Source organism: Lemur catta, chromosome 18, assembly GCF_020740605.2.
Source record: "Lemur catta isolate mLemCat1 chromosome 18, mLemCat1.pri, whole genome shotgun sequence".
In the NCBI taxonomy this organism is placed as follows: Eukaryota; Metazoa; Chordata; class Mammalia; order Primates; family Lemuridae; genus Lemur; species Lemur catta.
The window spans coordinates 9647987-9668527 of record NC_059145.1 but is presented as its reverse complement, the minus strand read 5'-3'; the positions used below and the strand labels follow the sequence as shown (position 1 = coordinate 9668527).

Genomic DNA, 20541 nt, shown 5'->3' with positions numbered 1-20541 from the left:
ATGGACACAGGATGCCTTTCTATTTATTTAAGTCTTCTTTCATTTCTTTCAACAATATGTTGTAGTTTTCAGGGTACAAGTCTTGTACTTTTTTTGTTATATTTTTTTCCTATTTATCCTTTCTGATGCTGTTTTAAATGGAATTATTTCTTAATTTCATTCTCATATTGTTCATTACTAGTGTAAAGAAATACAATTGATTTTCGTATATTGATCTTGCATCCTGCAACTTTGCTGAACTTGTTTATTAGTTCCAATACGGGAGGTGTGTGTGTGTGTGTGTGTGTGTGTGTGTGTGTGTGTGTGTGTGAATTCCTTAGGATTTTCCATATGTAAAACCATGTCATCTGCAAATAGTTTCACTTCTTCTTTTCCAATCTGGATGCTTTTCATGTCTCTTTTCCAAATGCTTCTTAAACAATCTGCGTTCTAATTGGCTCCCTGTGCCAGATGGTCTTACAGGATAATCCCCAGCTCCCAGGGCTACCCTCCGGCAAGCTGGCCCCCAAGGGCACTAAGAGTTGCCCACTCAAAGCAAAGGCGCCACCCTCCCCCGCAGAGATCCCATTCCCACTCCTTACCCCAAGCCCAGAATACTGGGATTCCTGACCCAGTTGGTCCCCAATCTTATTTTACCACCTTTCACAAGATCCCAGAATAAAGGAGTAAAAAGACAGTGAAGTGACATTACAGGTCCAGGGGGAAAAAATAACCCACCCATTGCCCAGGGTAGCAGGGGGGTCACAGGTAGACAGAAGTACGTGTGGGAGCCCAGGGGGCCCCGGGGGATTATGTGCTGGCTGAGTCACCTGTATCTTCCACCACGGAGACCACTTCCCACTCTACCTAAGCCACCCCCAGGTGCGGAGGGACACAAACGGATGGGCAACTTATATACATACAGCGCCACCAAGGGGCGGACCATCCAAGCCAGCACAACCTGCGCCTCAGGGGGCAGCCCTGGCACAGGTCACGCCATGGTTGGCTGGGAGCAGCTCCTCTGGCTGGAGCTGCGACGGCTCAGGACAAAGGAGGACGAGTTGCTCTTTTTGCTGAAGCTGGTCTCTCCCGGCCGGCTGCCCTTCAGGTGGCTGGAGGAGCAGCAGAGGAAGCGCTGCACGAGTTCGTGGAAGAGGTGGCCCGTGAAGAGCATGTAGATCCAGGGGTTGCAGCAGCTGTTGAGGCTGGCCAGCAGCATGGCGATGATGAAGGCCGACGCTGAGGGGGCAGGGTGGGGTGGGGAGAGACAGGCAACAGGGCGTCAGTACCGGACCAGCTCCCAGCCCTGTCTGACCCAGCCACGGTGTCCTGAGCAATAGCTTTGTCCAAGCACCACATCCTCGTCACAAGACGAGGTCCTCAACAGGCAGAGTGCACCTTCCTTCCACAGCCTGGGCACGCCCTCAGCCTGTCCCCCCAGCCCTTCCAGGCTCAGCCCAGCCCTGCACCTGCCCCCGCCTTTTTCTCATCAGAAGCCCACCTGTGGCTGCCCCCCTCGGCAGGAGCTGTACACGTCAGGGCCACCTGTTCACGCATCACTCACCCAGCAAGCGCTGGGCGCCTAGGACTTCAAGTTCTAGCAGCCGGGCATCTGGAAGCCACCACACCTAGCTTGCATTCCAGCCCCACCGGCAGCTACGCACTTTAAGTCCCAAGAAGCCTGGGTTTCCTAATCCTTAAATGGGGATGATGAGAGTGCCCAGCCCTCCCAGGAATGCCGCAAGGATTAAAGAGCGCCTGGTACATAGTAAGTGCCCAGTGAATGGTGGCTGTGAGAGGCACCAGGCTAGACACTGAGGACACAAGAATAAACACAGTGAGAAACACCACGATGCGGGGGCTGGGTGGGAACACACGGAGGTACCACTCTGGGAGAGATTCACGGCCAGCCCCAGGAAAGGGGCTCAGAGCTGGTTCCTGAGGACGCTGGTGGCGTCCTGGGCAGGGGAGGAGGAAGGATACTCCAGGCAGAAGGGATGGCCCAGGCAAAGGCACAATGGCATGAAAGTGGACAGTGTCTTCAGGGCTGAGCAAACTGAAAGTGCTTCTGTGAAGATGCTCCTAAGAGCAGCGCTTCAGTGTGACAGTAAGACTTACCCAGGAAAAAAAGTGACACGGAAATTAGCTGAGGCACTGGGTAAAAGCTACCATACTGAGGACTCATGGAGTTTCAGGCAAAATTAATGATCAGAAATCAACTTCAAGATATTGCTTGTCAAAAATTTAAGCTTCAAGGGGGGGAATAAAAAAGTCTCAATCTTAGGTATGTCTAAGCAGAGGGAAACAATCTGGGTTTCTTTCAGTGGCCTTAAATCTGCCCAACCAGATGTCTCCTTGGTCACAGATGAGGCCAGGCCACTTCCCCAGAGACCCACAAGGAAAACAACACAACCAAGAATTCTGTTCAGCCATATCCTTACGAGTGAAAGCCAGGCAAACCTGCCAGTCTTCTGTCTTCCCTGCAAAATTTTTCAAAAAATAACTCCAGAATTCAAGAGTTAAATCCAGGGAGGGACTCTTTACCAGGCATGCGAGAGAGCTGTGAGACCCAGAGCAGCCATCCGTGGAGAGAACAAAGATGTCTGTCAGCAAAGTCTCCAAGCACCAAGCGGAAAAGGGCAGCTGTTGGTAAATCTAAGGGAGCGGTTCTCAAGGTGGGGCCCCCAGAGCAGCGGTATCACTTGGAATTTGTAAATGCGAACTCTCAGGCCCCACCCCAGATCTGCGGAATCAGACCCTCTGGGCATGGGGTCAGTGATCTGTTGAAATCCTGAGATCTGTTGAAATCCTGACACACTCTCAAGTTTTTAAGAACCACGGGTCTAATTAATTGGTGCACCTGTTGGAACAAAAGCAAGTTACGGCCGACAAAAAACAAAATTCTTGCAAAAGAGAATTTTTAGAAAGCAAAGGAAGGGAATCTAATCTTAGAACTAAAATAATAAAGAAGGGAAAAGAGGAAAAGAAAAAGAAAAAAAAAGCCAATACTACTGAATCCCTTCCTTTTAATAAAAACGTTTCTTAAAAATTTTCTTTGATATTAATGGATAAGAAGATCAACTTAAGTTTAGAAATTGTTGAAATATTTCACCAACAAAATTAAAAATCACCCCCAAGACTAAAATACAATGTCTTCAAATTCATAAAAGAGGCAAAATGAACATATAAAAGTCAAAATTTGAAAAGGCATCAAGAAGTAAACAATGAGCCACAAGGGGGAGTGAGCAGGTATGCAGAGCTATGAAATGGGGCAGGAAGAAAGGCCAGGAATGAAGTTCACACCGGACAGAAAGGTACCAGGTCTGCTCTCCATGTAGATGTTATATGGTAAAATCTTTCTCTGTTCATTTAAGCTATTTGTCTCACCCTTTACATTTGGATCTTTTAACTTTTTTATCCTACTTTAAATAAAATTAAAAAAAAAAAAACCTACAGAAATGTCAACAACAAAAAAAGAAATAGCTAATGAATTCTTAAGTAGCCGCACAAGGCTTTCTGCCTCGGGAGGCCAGTCAGGTGGGGGGGGTCTGGCCAGCGCCTCTGCTCCCACCTGGCGGCCACAGCACGAATGACCAGCCTGGCCCGGCTCCGGGGGGAGCCCACAGCGCTAAGGGCACACTTAGCTTTTTTTTTGGCAACATCCTGGTCACCCAAAGACTAGGAATTTCAAGGCTTTCCCATCAACAGGGAGGAGAAATATTTGGGCATAAAAAGCAAGGACTATGGAGGACGTTTCAAAGGGCAGAAGCAGCAGGAACAAGGCCCATGGTGGAGAGTGTCTAAGATCACTCGGGGACTGCCAGGAGCACAAGAGGTGGGAAGGGGAGTTTCATGAGAGAAGAGACTGGAAAGATGGTGTAGAACCAGGCTGGGGAGAAGGAATCCAGGCTGAGTCTGCACTTCATGGGTGATAGGGAGCCACTGATGGTTTCTGAGCAGGTGAGTGACTGATTCCACTTCAACCTGCTTTCTGCACTGACCGTATCTTGTTTAGGCCACAACATTGCCGCTTTTGGTGACTACAAAGGCCTCACAGGATTATAGAGTAGCCAGAACAGAACAAAGCACGGGAAATATTGTTCTTGCATTTCACAATGCCATTTCTAAGGGAGCATGTGACAATGCCAGCATCGTTGACCATCGTAATCACCACGAAAGCCTGCCCAGAACAGTTTTCAAAGCAGCATTATCTTCATTTTATAGATGAGGAAAGTGAAGCTCAGAGAGGGAGAGTGACTTCCCGAGGGGCACACAGGAAGTCACTCCGTGTTCCTATCTAAAAGCAATGAAGTCTGATTCTTGTTAAAAATAGGTTAGCATTCTCACGTCAGGTTGGTTCCAAGTAGTGAGTCCTCTTAGCCCTAAAGCAAAAATACAGGCTAGCTGGGCAGTCGCCCTCACGGTATGATTTGAGAAACAGAGAGCCACCTTCTGTTCCCACAGCCAATGTGGTCCCCCACTGAGAGGAGGCACTGCCCACTCCCTGCTGGTGGTCCTCTGCACCCCAAGCACACCTGGGAGGGGAAACAATGCCTCTTATGAGGGTACCATCCCTCCTGGCACAAGTGTCTCCTGGCCTAGACCAGCGATCAGCAAACCACAGCCCACCAGCTAAACGTTGCCAGCTGCCTGTTTTTGTTAATAAAGTTTTATTGGGACACAGGCCTGCCCATTCATTCACATAAGGTCTGTGGCTGCTTTTGCACTGCAAGGGCAGAGTTGAGCAGTTGTTTCAGAGACCTTATGCTCTACAAGCCTAAAATATTACTGCCAGGTCCTTTTACAGAATAAGTTAGCCAATCCCTGATCTAGATGGCTGTAGGTGGCACAGACATTAAAAAGCAAGTGGCCTTCCCTCTGAAGCAGGCCGGGGTAAACAAGAAAATAAAGAAACTTATTTTAATGATATAAATAACAATAATTTAAAAAGCAAGTGGGAAAGGGCCCAGAAGGTGGAGGGCAGATCCCAGGGCCAGCTCAGATCGGGTCACCCCGACCACAGTCAGCAGAAGGGGTGGCGCCTTCGCTTCCGAGCCTCGCAGACCTGGACACAAACCCCGCCTCTGCCCCTTTGCAGCTGTGACTCTTGCACGAGTCACCTGGCCTCTCTTAACCTGTTTCTCCATCTGTGAAATGGGAATAATAAAAGAGCTTCTTCACAGAATTGTCGCGAAGCTTACTTACCTTCCCGGGACACCAAGTGCTGTCCACGACTCCTGGCACTCGGTAACAGCAAACACTTAACACAGTTCAGCCATCATCGTTACCACAATGATGTGTAAATGTGGAAAATTATTTTTCTAATCAATAAGACAGTGAGTACCACGCGTGTGGAACAAAGGGGAGGTGCCGCTCCCGGGCTGGGGTGCGTGGCAGAGCCTGGCGCAGCCCCGGGTGCGGCACACAACACAGGGCCCGCGGGCTGCACTTCCGCGAGCTTCACTGCCGTATGACAGCGTCTGTCTAGCATGGCTCCTGGGCCAGACTGCGGAGCCAAGAAGCCCAACTTACTTGTAGATTCTTGTGCTGGCTCCAACGGCCCCACTACCAGGGCAGCCTTCAGAGCAATCTGCCCTTCTCAGCCAGCTTACAATTTTCTGATGGGTTTAAACAGACTGAAAGTCGGGCCATCTTTGGGGAGGGCAGAGTGGGGGTGTCTGGGCTCCACAAAGTCAGTGGGGACCTGAGACAAATAATGGACTAGCCTTAGATAAGAACGCCCCTGTCTTTCTCTCTTACTTGGGGTCCTGGACACATCTGCTCTTACCCTGGAGATTTTAGGTACTGGGTCAGTGGCCAAGTGCTAGGATCTGTTTCAGCTCCCATGCCAGCCTGGACCCCCCGGCTGCCGCGGGCTCCCAGCACCTGTGCAGTCGTCCTCTCTCCTTCCTGCTCACCCGCATTCCAGCTTGAAGTTCTAGAGCCTGGCCACGTTGCGGGTGTTCTTCCACACTGAAAGCCTGGCCGTGTTGCTGTCTTCTTTCAAAACACACTTGCCTACCGGGCAGGCAGTCCTCCAGGGGCACAGATTGAAAAGGGCAAGTAGACACAGTCGCTGCCTTCGAGTTGAGTCCAGCAGGTTCATGGTGGGCGTGGTGGTGCCCCCAGCCCTGCAGGACCAGGCACTCATCCCCCAGCTGCCAGGGGGCTGGCTGCGGAGTGCTGCAGCAGAATTCCTCCCGGGGCATTCCTCTGGCCAGAGGGGGCTGCCACACCCAGTGGCCACTCGGGGGAAACACAAAGCCCAGGCCCCCGCCTTCACTCCAGCTTCCCTGAAGACTGGCCTCTCGTCAGCTTTTCCACGAAGTGGAGCCACAATGAAGTCAGTGCAAAGGAGAGGAAGACCCCAAAGCCAGTACGGACCTGGCCCAGAAAGGCTGAGTCTGCAGCCATACCTTCTCTGGGGTTAGGAGGGGAAGCTGTTCGCAGAGGGAGCCCCAGCCATGAGAATCACTGGCTCCAGGGTGGGAAGGAAGGGCCAGGAGTTCAAGACCAGCCTGGGCAATATAGCGAGACCCCATCTCTACAAAAAATTTAAAAACTTAGCTGGGTGTAGTGGCGTGTGCCTGTAGTCCCAGCTACTCAGAGGGAGGCTGAGGCAGGAGGATCACTTGAGCCCAAGAACGTGAGGCTGCAGTGAGCTATGATGACACCACTGCACTCTGGCCTGCACAACACAGCAGGACCTTGTATTTTATGTGTTTACGAAAAAATGAAATAAAATAAAAATCCAGAGTGCTGGGGTTGCATTACGTAACAAGAAAGGAATCCATCCAAAAGAAAGATAGTCCATTTTAGGAAAACTTATTCTGCCACTGACTTAAGAAATCCAAAAGAGAAGGCTGCTACTACAGACGGCAGGAGGAGGATTTTAGGGTCCTTCCTGGAAGAGCCAGTTCTAATCACATCTCTTCCACTTACCTGCCATAAAAATCACACTCCCTGTGACTGAACCTTGAGTGCTTCAAACCTGCTCCCTCCCTCCAATCCTTGCCAGGAAGGGAGGGGAAAGGGAGCCCTGCTGACAGCACTCCATGGAGGAGCAAGAGTCAGAGCTTCCTCCATCCTTTCCTTACACCTTCACCGAGTAGGTGCTGGGGACTTCCGTGGACCCATCAAGTCCCTGCCCTCGAGGGATTTCCAAACACTTGGTGAGAAAGAGAGACTAAGACTAGGGCACTGTTAACTGGGTGCAGTCTGTGGGGGAGGGGCTGTGGGCACGGACTGGGGACTGGGGGTGATCTTCCGGTAGGGGCTCTTACGTGCCAAGCAGTGGACACAAGTGGAAATGGCCACACACCAAAAGCAAACTCCTCTGGTGGTTCTGCCCCTGGGAGGCAGAGTGAACTCTGTATTTCCCCAGCATGATTCATGGCGGGGGGTGGCGAGGGCTGCAGGCACGAAGCCTTCACCCTTCCCAGCCTGGCCTTCCTCTAGCCCCAAGCTCTGGCACTCCCTCTGCCCAGCGCTGAAGGCCCAGATTAGCCACGTGGCTGGTCTCATCTGGGTCAAGTCAAGCCCGTCCACCTGGTGAGAGGCCCTCACTCAAAAAACCAATCTCCTGGTCCAAGGCCTCCCCGGGAGTACCAGGAACCCGGGTGTGACCCCCTCATTCCTACGGGACTGTGTGGGCATTTGGCAGGTATGGAAAGCCTTTTTTTAAAGAAAAAAAAATGACTTTTAATGCATACTTATAGAAAAACTGAGTCCCAACATACACTACAGGTGCCTTCTTTGAGGTGGGGTCACCCCGTGCACCGTGAGGTCAGGACGGAGAGGACATTTGTGGCTACAGAACCGGGAAGGGGCTTCTGCCGTGGCACCGCTCCCACCTGGTGGGCGTGCTGGACGCACCGGGCCGGGCCCGAGGAACAAACACGGTCTGCGAGAACACAGGCCAGGGCTTCCTGCGAACGCCCACCCTTCCCCATCCCTTCCCCACCCTTCAGGGAACAACAGAGCCCTTTAGCCAATTTGGGCCACGTGTAAAGGCAAAACAGCGGGGCTTGGTCAAAGAGGTAATATGTCAAAGCCTTACTACTCAGAGTGCAGGTAACAGCAGGCTGCACGGGCACCACCTGGGCATCTCCTGTACGTGTGTCAACAATGCAGGCTCCGTATGCCCCACTCCAGACCTGCTAGACCAGAATCTAAATCACAAACATTAAAGTTTAAGAAGCATCTTTCCAATAGGCTTAAATCATATAAATGGAGAATAAGGGGAAGATAATGAAGTAACTGGCCAATGATCTCAACATGGCAGCTTCTTTGCACAGCAAGCTCCTACTCATCCTTCAAAACCCTTTTTAAAGGTTACTTCCTCTCTGAAAACCTCCTGGATTTTTCCCAGGGAGGTAGACTCAACCAATGCCTCCTCACAGCACTCACAGCACTTGCAAATACCTCTGTGACAGCATTATCCCATCGTATTACCATTATTGTTTCTATACTCCTTGGCTGGGGACGGTGTCTCATCTGTAGCTCTGTCCCTGGCTGCCAGCAGAGAGACTAGAAAATAGGAAGAGTTCAATAAGGGTCTGGTTTGAACTGAAGCATGAAATTAGCAGACGGGAAGTCCTGATAAATCAGCCAGCATCCCCGACACGCTGGAAAGGCAGAAAGGCAATTTCCCCGCTTGGCGACAGGACACGGCCTCCTAACAGGTGACTGGACTCAAATGCAATTCCCCCTAGGAAAATTAAGTTCACGCTCAATGTCGAGGTCAGGTGGAGAGAAAGGGAGAGAAACAGGATGAGCAAGAGTGACCGTGAAGGCCTGAGCGTGGCCACGGAGGGCAGAGGCTCCCGGCCGAGGCAGCTGGCGAAAGGGCAGGAAGCGCCCGCGCCGGCCGCGCACAAAAGGGGGCGCTGGCAGAGGCTGCCCCTCAGCGGCCAGGAACTAGGAGCACAGCAATAAGGCATCAGGATGTTGAGGACCACGTGGCCACACCTCCTCACCCGCTCTCAAGCAAGGGCCCGATTCGGGGCACCTCCAAACCAGAGCTAGAACCTCGCCCCTCGCCTCCCACTGCCTCCGCCCCCTCGTCACGCTCTCGTTCCCAGCAGTCCTGGCCCCGCACCTGTCCAGCTGCACCTGCAGCCCCTTTGCTGCACGCTAGTCCTGCGCTCGCCGCAGCTCTGCCCACCCCCACCCGCACCGCCTCGCCCCAGGACCCTGATACGTACTGAAATTTCTCTTTTTTTAAAAGCAAACATCTCCCTGGGCTCTCACCGTGTGCCGGCACTGCAGCAGTGGCACATTCCACCCTCCCCCCCACACAACCCAAGCCCTATTCCGAACCCCAGAAAACTGAGCCGCACGCAGGGTCAGCCGCCTGCCCAGAGTCGGCGCTGCTGCTCCACCTGGACACACCTGGACACATAAGGCCCTGACACTGGCCCGGCAGAAACTGGGGATGTCTCTCCCAGATGTCTGTGGGTGTACCCAGCACTCTGTGAGCAACCTTGGCTGGGCCATCCTGTGTTGAATAATGCCAGCAGCTGGCCGCGGGAGCATGAGGGACCGGGGAGGGCTCCTTGCCAACGCTCCTCACTGGAGGATTGACAGAGCAAAGCAGAGGTTGTGTGGACAGGACCCCCTAGAGACACCCCATAGCTGTGCATAGAATGAATGCATGAGCATTCAGAGGAGGAAGGAGACCCCCAAACTGGGGAAATGGAGGGCTTCATGAAAGGGGTCCTGGATGAGGCTGCCATGTCCAGGTGTTTGGGCTGTGCACTGCACAGCTCCTAGGAGCACCATTCTCACAGACCATGAGATAAAAGGCATCCCCTGGAGTTGTGTCACAAAACAGCACAAGCACAGAACTTGGGCTCCAAAGGATGACTCTGCACAGAAGAGACTGGGGTGGGCATTCCTGAGGCAGGAACAGTATTAGCATAGGTGCAAAGGCAGCAAGGCCACAGGAACTTGTGGGAAGTGGCAAGTCGTCAGACCTGGCTGGGGGTACACTAGGCAGGTCGGCCAGAGCCCAGGGCAGAGGTAACAAGGGGGTACTCATATTTGGGGTATTAGTTCAGGCCAGGCCTATACAGTGGGTCCAAACCAGTGGTTCTCAACCAGGGGCGATTTTGCCCCTGGGAGGACATTTGGCAATGTCTGGGGACATTTTTGGTGGCCATAACTGGCAAGGAGCTGCTAGTGGCATGCAGTAGGTAGAGGCCAGGGATGCTGCTAAACATCCTATAATGCACAGAACAGTCCCACCCCCGACACACACACACACCAAAGATTATCTAGCCAAAAATGTCAATAGTGCCAAAGTTGAAAAATCGTGCTCTCAACAAAGGTGATAACGGAAAGAGAAGGCAAAGTGCCAACAGGAGGCGTGTGTTGCAGCTAAGATGGCAGAATCCGTGGTGGACATGGAGAGGAGTCCGAGGGACGTGGCACTAAACCCAGAGTGGACAGGGCGGTGGCATCAGCAGGCGTGTACCCGGACGTAGGCGTTGCGGGAAGAGCCCAAGCTGTCCTCGGGACACTGGGGCCAGAGAGGGGAGGGCTCTGATTCAGTGGGTCTGGGACAGCACCCAGGACACCAAGGGTGTGGACCACTCTTGGAAAATCGCTGGCCAGGGGAGGGAAGTGTAATGCTGTATGTCAGTCTCGGGCATGAGATGGCCTGGGTTCAAATCCCAGCTCTGCTACTTACTCAACATGGTTCTGAGCAGGTCATGCCTTTCTGAGCCTCAGTTTCCTCATCTGTAGCAAAGGTCTGCTGGTCCTTTACCTTGCTGCATTTGGGCAAGGATCAGAGGCGGCCGAGGCACAGGTCTGTCACAGTGGGCATTCATCCAAGTGCAGCTATTGCTCCTCTGACGCCCACAGAGGGTGTCCAGCTCCACCATGAGATGCAGCCCCATTGCTCAGATGGGATGGACTAAGGCCCAGCGACCAGCAAGAGACACGCCCCAAATCACACAGATGGCAACAAGACCAAGGCTCTGAGGGGGACTCTTGCTACTTCCCAATGCTGTCTCCGGGTCTGGGGCTCTGACAGGCGGGGCCCGATGGGTCGGATCTGGCAGAATATAGGTGAGCCCCAGCCCCGCCCCCTTCCCCATGCCAGCCCCTGGAAGTGAACCCTGTGGGGCTCCCTTTGCTTCCAGGAATTGCCAGGGCAAGGTGGTGGGGTCACCATGGGGACCGGCCCCTTGGGCCACACAAGGCATGCCCAACCCTGGCCACAGGCCTGACCCAGACTGCAGAGAGCAGGCTGCAGCAGGGCCACCAGCCCACCTGATCCGAGGCTTCCACAACCCCTTCCTCCCCTCCTGGCCCCTCCCCCGACCCACCCAGACAGCCATCAAACTGGAAAAATATGTAGCAAAACCTCACCAAACAGATTTTTTTTGTTTGCTGTCATTTATCAAACCTTTGGCGTGGAGGGGAAGTGAAGTCACCTTGGGGCAGAAACCCAACGGAAAAACATTAGGATTAGCCAAGAACATAAAAGAACTCACAATTGCTTAATCAGACAAGAGCGTGGCCATTAACTGCCTGTCTAATTACAATTTATACCAGAAGAGCCACGCTTGAGGGCTCTTCATGGTCCGGAGTGAATAACCTGCCAAGTTCCTCCTGTCCAGCCTCCCCCATGCTCTCCATGTCACTGGGTCACCGGAAGACCAAGCCCTCCAAGGTGCCTGGCCCCCCACACCTTGGGCACAGTGTCCATGGTCCCCCACAAGCTGGAGGGACCTCAGTTCCCTGGAAATAGGGAGGGGCTGGGAAGTTCATTCTACAGAGGGGGAAACACTTAAAACTAGGCCTTCTGTGCATTTCAACCCTCCTCCTGGTCCAATCCCCTGAGAGGTGTTTGGTTGCCTCCAGTAATGGGGTGCTCACTTCCTTGCCAGGCTGCTAGTGCTATTGTTGGAGGGTTACTTAGAAAGTGCTTATTCCTCCTGAGTCCAGCTCTTCACGCCCATCCCTGGCCTGTCTCGTGCACCTGCCTCCTCCCATCTTCCTAGAATTTGACAAGTATCAGCTGAGCTATGGACAGGTGCCCAGCCTGTGCCAGACACTGGGCACACACCAGCGAACTGGACAGGCAGTGGCCCTGCTGTGACAGGGCTCACAGTCCACCTCTCAAGCCTTAACAAGCTTCTCCCCCAGATCCCAACCTCCCTGGTCACACCACCTATTGTGCACTAGGCTCTGCTTCCACCCCACTCCCTCCACCCAGGCTCAAAAGACAAATCTCCATCTCCCCCATCAGGAATAACTGCTGAGATTCTCAGAACCAATCCCAAGAATTCAAGCGAAGCTTTTAAAAAGTAGAGTGGGGCAGGGAGAAACGAGTGCTATTGATCATGTAGCCCCTAGGTGCCCTGGCTCAGACCACGAGGTAGGCTGTGCCACCCTCGCCGTACAGAGGAGGTAGGTGAGGCTCAGAGAGGTGAAACGACTTGCTCAAGGACACACAGGAGAAAGTGGCAGAGCAGGCTCCAAACGCAGGCCAGCGTCGTGACTCCAGCGCCCCTGCATTTCCCCTGCATGTGTGACGTGGGAGTCTACGGTGTCCTGGCCAGCCGGCTAGACCCCTTGGTCCTCTAGCAGCCCCACGCAGTGGAGAGCCCACCCTGTTCTCTGTGGGCATTTGCTCATTCCAGTGAAACTGGCGAGTTTGAGAGAAAAGAACCCTGAAAGACGAAAACGGCTCAGCTATGAAGTGTGAGTTTGCTTGTTTTTTTCATCCAAAGGCTTCTCCTCTAGCTCCTGGGCATCTGAGGATGGGGAAGACACAGGAGCCAGTCACCCTCTCGTGTACACAGGCAGCGGGCCCCACCCTGGGCCAGCCTGTCCCCTCTCCTGTCCCGGCTCATCCTCTGGACTGGGCATTTTGCCAGAGATGCTGGAAGGGAAGACGAGGAACGCAGACTCCAAATCACGCTCCTTCTCCCAGCCTGCACCAGCCAAGCCTTGAAGAACAAGCACACCCCTCCCCACCTAACTCCTCCTTCGAAGGGTCCGCATCCCTGGGACCAGCTGCAGAGCAGACTCCACCGGTTCCCAGGGAAAGCCTGGTGCCACGTCTCTGGCTGGAAGAAGATGTGCAGGGTTTGTCGAACCTGCTTGGGGGGTCTCACCAGCCTCACCAGATCAGGGCTCAGCAGCACCCGGCTGCTTGGAGGAGTGGACTTCATCACATTACACAGACGTTCCTCTTGGTTTTTTCTTCTGAACAATGGAAATATTAAAATTGAAAGCTTTCCCCTTTGCCTTGGTGCCTATGAAGAGGAACCACACACGCAGCTCACCTATACACACACTTTATTAATATTAATAATATTATCGTGATCACTATTGTCCCAGCAAGTCTGTCCCCACCCACTCTGTCAGCCTTGGCTGGTGCCCATCGGCTAAGCCCCCGTCCTCCCCGAGGTTTCCATGCTGAAGTCATTGGCAGGAAGAGACCCCACCTGTCCCAGTGCTCTGTCCCCCGGGAGCCTGCTCTGCCCACAGCCCTGCCTGGGTGGCATCACGCCGTTAGCCGCCGGCTCCCTGCACTTCCAAGTTTTGGCTCCTGACGGATGAGCAGAGTAAGGGGCCCTGATCTAGATATTTTTGCATCTCTTGTACATTCCGTTCCTCTTGGAGAGGAAAGTGCAGGCTGTGCATTAATTCCACTTTTCTGATCAAAATTTCTCAAGTAGCTCAAGTGTGTTTCTCGTTTATTCCTTCCTTAACACTTGCTGATGGCCTCCAGATTGAGTGCCATCTCCAAAGTGACCGGAAACACCATCCTTGCTGATTGCTACTTGCACTTATCCGAATGAAGGCCAAGTGGGCACAGGGCGTGCGCTCCAGCTGAGCCCACGTCCACTCTGACCCTGCAGCCCTGAGGCTCTGGCACAATTTGGCCAGCCTGGTGGCCAAAGCCCAAATCCGCAGTTCCGTGCGGGATGAGACTCTCGCCTCTGGACTGGGCTCCTGCTCCCGGCCATATTCCTGGGGTGGGCGGGGTGGGGGGGGAGGGTACTGGCTGCAGCAGCGTCAAGAATTCCCACTGGTCTGCGTTTGGACTCTTCTCAGCACCCGGGACAGAATGCCGAGGAGGACCAAGAGAAGCCCTGGTTTTCACGTGACACCCACCCTTCCCTGTGAATTAGTAAAGCAGCAAAGGCACAAAGGGAACTAGGACCTGAGGTTCTTAAAGGTCTCGCCCGCAGGAAAGCCCTTAGAGGACCACACAGCCCTGAAAGGCCTCTGTACTCCCCTTCAGCTGGGATCTCTCTCTCTCTCTGTTTTGCTTTGCTTTTAAGACAGAAAAATGAACTGTTGATGTGATTTTAGAAAAGACCTGCACTTCACTCTGTGATCACATGTGTGTTGACCACACACCCTCGTTCTTTAGGGGGAGACAAAGGAGAAAGCAGAGTGCAGGTGAGGGGTCCACAGGAGGGGCGCGGCAGGAGAAGGAGGGAGGAAGGTCACCAGGGACTCAAGAAATGAAGGAGAGGGGCAAGGAGACCCCAAAGAGAGAGGAGGGAGAATGCCTGCTGAGAGAACTGAATGCTGAAACATCCTTTTTCCGAAAGCGAGACACTCAGGCTGAAGGGGTACAAGGGATCCCTCACCCAACATCCCCCAGGTGACAAAGGCTGGAGGGAGGACTAGACCCCACGTCTTCCCAGCACCTACTCTAAGGGGTGCTGGTCTTGCTTCCTCAACACTTGGCGTTTGAGCTCCTCAAGACCTGGGGCTGGTCTCTTCTCATCCCACCCAGGGAATAGACATGGCCTGATGCCTTATTTATAAACTTCCCCTGCTAGCTTTTGCCCAGCCAGCTTCCTAGCCATCTGCCCTTCACGGGAGCCTGGCACAGGAACCCCCAGCTCCAGGTGCTGCTCTGCCTGCGACTTGCTGAGTGACTTGGTGCACGTGCCTCCCCTCTGCAAGGAGTGACCAGCGGCTGCAGGGTGGGGTCAAACTGGCTCTGCTGAGTCCTCACGCTGTACCACCCAGGGGGCTGGCATATCGCAGGCGTCCAATAAATATTGAATGACAAGTATCCTGGCCACTATGGCAAACGTGGAGCTAACCGGGAGGGCTCGGCAAAGCCAGGAGTCTGTGGTTTCTGGAAAGGACCAAAGCAAAGTCAGGAAACCGAATGACGCCTGCACTGAGGTTTCAGCCCTCACATACGGGATGTGTGTATTGAGACTTGGGAGCAGCAGAGATCACATCCAGAACAGGACGCTTCAGTGTCTGGAGCACAGAAAGGGTGAAAGCAAATCCCTTGGTCTTTCCTTACAGGCATTCGAGGTCCCCAGCACCCCGGCATGTGTTATGTGCTTATCTACAAACAGAAAGGTGGACGCCATTCGCCACCAATGATCACCCCTCCTGCTCTTTCCAAATGAGCTACTGGAACTGGGGGAGTCAGGGGAGCTGCCTGGTGCTCCACGCCCTGGGGCAGCTGCCCAGCACCAGCCACTGCTCAGAGCCCCAGGGTGCCTCTGTTCCCCAAGCTCCCGCCCCTAAACCACCCCCTTCCCCCTCCTCCTGGGCTGCTGACACAGGCCAAGAATGGACAACAGCCCCACCCTCCGCCCTGTCCTCAGCAGTTCTGCACGGGGGAAGGCGTGTCCCCGATCTACAGAAATCACCCAGCCTCCGGGTCAAAACTGAATGGCATCTCAGCTCTCTTTTCTTTTCCTCAAAAGGAAGCAAAGTTTCAGACCTGGGCACCCCCAGCCTGAACCAGCCCTCAGTCCCCTGCAGTACTCACCTCTCCATCTCTAAGCTCGTGACCTCCACGGGAGGAGGGGCTCAGGGATTGGTCTCCACCTCCCCCTCAGCACCCAGCTGGGCACCTTCTGGGTGCTCGGTTAGACAAAACCACCCGTTTCCCCAAGGCTGCCCTTATCCAAACCAGACCTCTGGGCTTCAAGGTGAGTCTTGAACTTAAAGTGGAAGTTCAACTTAAAGTGAACTTAAAGTGGAAGGAGCTTGAGCCGGGGTTTGAAACTTACCCCCACCACTCACGGACCACTTGGGAAAAAGGGGTCACTTCAATCTGCTTCCTGGTCCATCATAGCCACCCCGCATGCAGCCCCGGGACTGTGCTAAGGACTTAACGAGCGTTTTCTCATTTCATTTCCCTACTGCCTGGTGAGAGTTGGTACTTTTATCATTATTGCCATTTTACAGAAGAGAAAGCCGAGGCTCAGGGAGGTTGCCTGCCCAAAGTGGCTTGGCCAAAGGATGATGGAGCAGTGACTCAAACCCAGCTCTGTGGGATTCCAAACCCACTTATCCCCCACCAAGCCCCCAGAACCCTGGACGTGCAGAGGCAGCGGGACGAGCCCTCCTGGCGCTTCCTGCACGCGGTTTCCCACCCCTCCGTACCTTCCTTGGGCGCGTCCGCATCCCAGACGCTCCACATCTGCACGAAGAAGAAAGGCGTCCAACACACGATGAAGGCCAGCACGATGATGAAGGTCATCTTGACCGTTCGGATCTTGGCCTTGGAGATGAGCTTGACGCTGCTGACACGCGCCAGGGCCACCCGACCCCCGCCAGCCGCCGCGCCCTCGGGAGCCTCAGCCGCCGCCGCTGCCGCCGTCTTGAGGCGCAGGTTCTGCCAAATCTTGAAGCTGATGAGGCCGTAGCAGGCGGCGAGCACGATGACCGGCACGATGTAGACGGCCAGCGTGATCCACGTGATGTAGGCCTTGGGTCCCCAGGGCTGGATGAAGACCGCCCAGCAGTCGAAGACGCCGTCGGCCACCTCGCGCAGCGAGAAGATGTGCACCTGCGGCGCGCTGGCCACCAGGCAGCCGAGCCACGTGGCGAGCACCGCCAGGCGGTCGGTGCGGCGGCGCAGCGTGCGCAGCGGCTGGCAGATGGCCAGGCAGCGGTCGAGCGACATGAGCAGCAGCAGGTAGGTGGAGGCGAACATGCCCACCACCTGCAGGTACTTGACCAGGCGGCACAGCAGGTCGGGCCCGTAGAAGCGGAAGGTGATGTCCCACAGCAGCTGGGGCAGCACCTGGAACACGGCCACCACCAGGTCGGCGATGCTCAGGTGCTTCATGAAGAAGAAGAGGCGCGAGTGCTTGTGGCGCGTGGTGCGCAGCGCCAGCAGCACGCACGCGTTGCCGCTCAGCGCCAGGAAGAGGATGAGACACAGCACCGCCACCTCCACGCGCGCCAGGGCCTCGTTGCGCCGCGGCGGCCCGGCGGTGCGGTTGCCTTCTGCCCCCGGCGGCGCCGCGCTCGCGTTGACCGCCCCGGCGCTCCAGTTGGCTGCGAGCGCGCCCTCCATGCCCGGCCGCGCGGCGCGCCCGGCTCCGAGTCCTTTAAGCCGCGGTGCCGCGGGGCGGGGCCCGACGCACGGGCAGGGCGGGCCTGGGGGGCGCCCCGGGCTCACTCCGGGGGACTCCGCGGACGGATCTGCTGGGTCCCAGCCTGAAACAAACCAGGGCGGCGGTGAGAAAACCGCCGTGTTTCTCTAACGACGCGCGGGGGGCGCACTTGTCTCCTTCCTGGGAACCCGGAGTCATCTGGGACTCGGGGCACAACCGCCGACCGCGGGTTGCTCGGTCGCCACCCCAGAAATCCCCATTTGAGTTACCTCCTCCTCCTCCGGCGGCTGCAAATGAGCGGGAATCGTCTACACCGGCGCCAGTTCCCTGAGATGTTCAGCAGCTTCCAATGGGGGAGGGGGAGCGTCAGAATTAGCCACTTTCCTCCAGGATTGGGGCTCCAAAACCCCCCACCTCCCCTGGGGATTCCCAAACTACCTACCCCTCCCAGCACCCTCAGCACGTCCATCTCCCGTGGGACCCCCAAGCCAGCCCCTCTCCTAATAAACCTTAGTCCATGTACTGGCTCAGGAACCCCCCCAAACAGAAACCCAGCTCAGGACCATCCGCCTCCAACCTCCTGTTTCCGAGACGCTCGGCCCCCACTCCCTGCACTTCCGAACCGGCTGCTTCCACGGAACGCCGTCCGGCAGCCCCTCCCGGGAGACTCTGCTTCAAAGCCTACCCCCAGGACGCCCAACCGCGGTCCCCAGAACCTCTGGTCCAGACACCTCCCGCGGGGATCCTCCCCAACCCAGCAGCCTCGAAAGTTCAGGAACCCGACGCGCGTCTTGGACCCCAACAGTCCACAGCTCCGCATCTCAGCCCTGTCCCGAGCGGTCACTTTACAACTCTCAGAGCACCCCGCGCGCCCCCAGGAACCAGGAGAGCAAGGCACCCACCACCTCCACTCGGGTCCCCATGGCCCCACTAGCCCTAGTCATCCCGTCCACACTGCTCAGCACCCAGCTACCTGCACCGAGTCCGCAGGTGAGCCTTAAGCTGGCCGCCCGGGGAAGTTGCGCCGCGGCTGTCGGCCCCCAAATTCGCGTGCGCTCCCGGGCCAGGTTGGGGTGGCTGCCGGCGGCGCCCAGTCGGACACTACACTGAGGTCTCGGGCGCTGGAGCCTCGGTTGGCGCCCCTCGCCCCGCAGCCCTGCTGGACGGGGACCGAGCAGCGCCCGAGGCTGCGGGGACGGCGTCCGGCTGCGGCGCTGTCTGCGCGTGTCCCGCTGTGCCGCCGCCGTCGGCCGCGCTGCGCTGTCACACTGGTCCGCTAGGGGCGGGGGGGGGCGGGGGGTCAGCTCTCCCGGCGCGGTCCCGGGGCGATAACAAATGGGTTTATTTTGCAGCGGTTTAACGCGGCGAGAGGAAAGGAGCTCGTAAATAACCCGCCTGGTTTCTTCCTTTCTTGGTTTAGAAGCTCCTGACTCTCGGGCAAACAGGAGGCTTGAAGAGTAATGTTTTCCCTGAGTGGATGGTGATGAAGTTACAAAAGCATTTAACTGATATTTCCCAACATGAGGTTAATTTCCGCGCTTTCCCGCCCCCCGCAACCCCGGCCCAGCTTGATGTAGTGCATTTAGCGGTGAACTCAAGTCAGTCCTTGCTTCGGAATCCTTTTGTTCCTGTTCCTGTTAATGAGGAATTAGAAATGCTTTCTATTCTAAGCAGCGCTAGGAGAAGTCTTCATTCTTTAGGTAGTTTTAGGGGAAAATCTCAAGCAAAAACATCCTATCTTCATTTAAAGCGCTGTCTGTGGCCCACGGGCGGTTCTGCCTCCTTGCTGTGCTTCAGAATTAAATTCCTAAATGATGCCAAAGGAAGAGGAAATGTTAAAGACAGCTTTTCTGCCTCCTTGCCCCTTTTTCTGTTCTAAAACCGTGTTTTGAAGCAATTTACAGTGGCTGACAATTAAAGCAGGAAAAAAAGGCCAGGATTTAAAATGTATTAAATGCGTATTTCCTCCTGACATTTCACTTCTCCCTCTTTTAATCATGTGGAGAGAATTGAGTTAGCCAAGGACTGGGTTTCCTGAATCCACAATTACAGCCCTGGGCCAAGATATCCTAGGGGTAGACCCTGATCCCAGGGTTCTGATGGAGTAAGCACTCAGCCCGGGAATTCCAGCAGCATTGCCAAGGGGTGGGAGGCAATATTAATTACTACTAATCAGTAGTATATATCTGCCATGCAAATTATAGATTAAAGCTACAGAACACTCAGGTGACAATTAAGTGATCTTTGGCAAGTCCCTTCTCTTTGGGCCTCAGTTTCCCTATATGTAAAATGAAAGGGCTGGTCAAGATAGCTAATGTCTGAGTTCCCATCCCTCTGGTTTTCGGAAATTTTATGATCTATGAGATCTGAGAGCTTAATTCTAACAGGTAAAACACCCCTGTCCTAGTCCATGGCTGGAGGAAGGGGAATTTCCCCTGAGAATCCCTGATTGATAAATTTGGAAAGGAAAGCACTGGGCCTGTAGAACCCAACCTGCTCCTCTTTGCCCTGGAAGACGGCTGCCTTCAGGGAGAAGTTCACTGGGCCACTTCTCCAGGGGTGGGCTCTTCTACCCCACGTGGGGAGACCTGCTCAGTCCTGTGTGGGCCTTGCCTGGCGGGTGAGACTGTCTAATTCTGGATTCACTTAGCAAGGCCATTCAGTTTCATGAGAAGCTAAATGCTCTAATTTGGCCTTCATCTAAAAAAATGATATTGCGATGCCCATTTCCTCTCTTTTGTTTTATTTTTCAGTGTGTGCAGCAACCAGGCAGGAAAGAGAGAGGACCCTTTGGAAACTCCTAATAGTGATTAGGATGTGGTCCCACTCCCTTGAGCTCTAGCAGGGAAGAAAGCACTTATGTGTTTGCAGTGCGGTGATGATAAATGCTAGTGCAGGCACGGAGCAAAGTGCTGGGAGCCGAGAGAGTGTGTGAGGGACAGTTTCACAAAGAAGGCATGGATCTGGGGACTCGAGAGCGAGTTCTCAGGAAGCAAGGAAAAAAGACAGTGGTACAGGATGTCTGTGGCACTTGTGTGGGTGAAATGTTAAAGACGGCTTCTCTGCTTCTCTGCTGTCTTTAACATTTTTCTATTCTATTCTCAAATCATTTTTTGGAGTAATTTACAGTGGCCAAGAAGTAAGGCAGAAAAAAAGGCCAGGGTTCAGAAGTGAACAGGGCTCTTTAAAATGTATTAAATGCATA

At 54.4% G+C, this 20541-nt stretch overlaps 1 protein-coding gene across 1 annotated transcript; it reads right to left on the bottom strand.

The window, feature by feature from the left end:
• Positions 1–562: 562 nt before the first annotated feature.
• On the bottom strand, positions 563–17433 carry OXTR (oxytocin receptor). The gene is made up of 2 exons (XM_045530679.1): positions 16378–17433; positions 563–1218 (listed from the first exon to the last, which is right to left on the bottom strand). Exons 1-2 carry the CDS (start codon positions 17294–17296, stop codon positions 971–973), a joined length of 1167 nt encoding a protein of 388 aa, XP_045386635.1. The 5' UTR covers positions 17297–17433; the 3' UTR covers positions 563–970.
• Between the last annotated feature and the right edge of the window lie 3108 nt (positions 17434–20541).

Coding starts and splice junctions, on each gene's coding strand:
- OXTR (XM_045530679.1), bottom strand. CDS start 17,296: ATGGAGGGCGCGCTCGCAGCCAACTGGAGCGCCGGGGCGGTCAACGCG. Junction 1,219..16,377: donor TGCGGACGCGCCCAAGGAAG/GTACGGAGGGGT, acceptor CTGCCCCCTCAG/CGTCGGCCTTCATCATCGCC.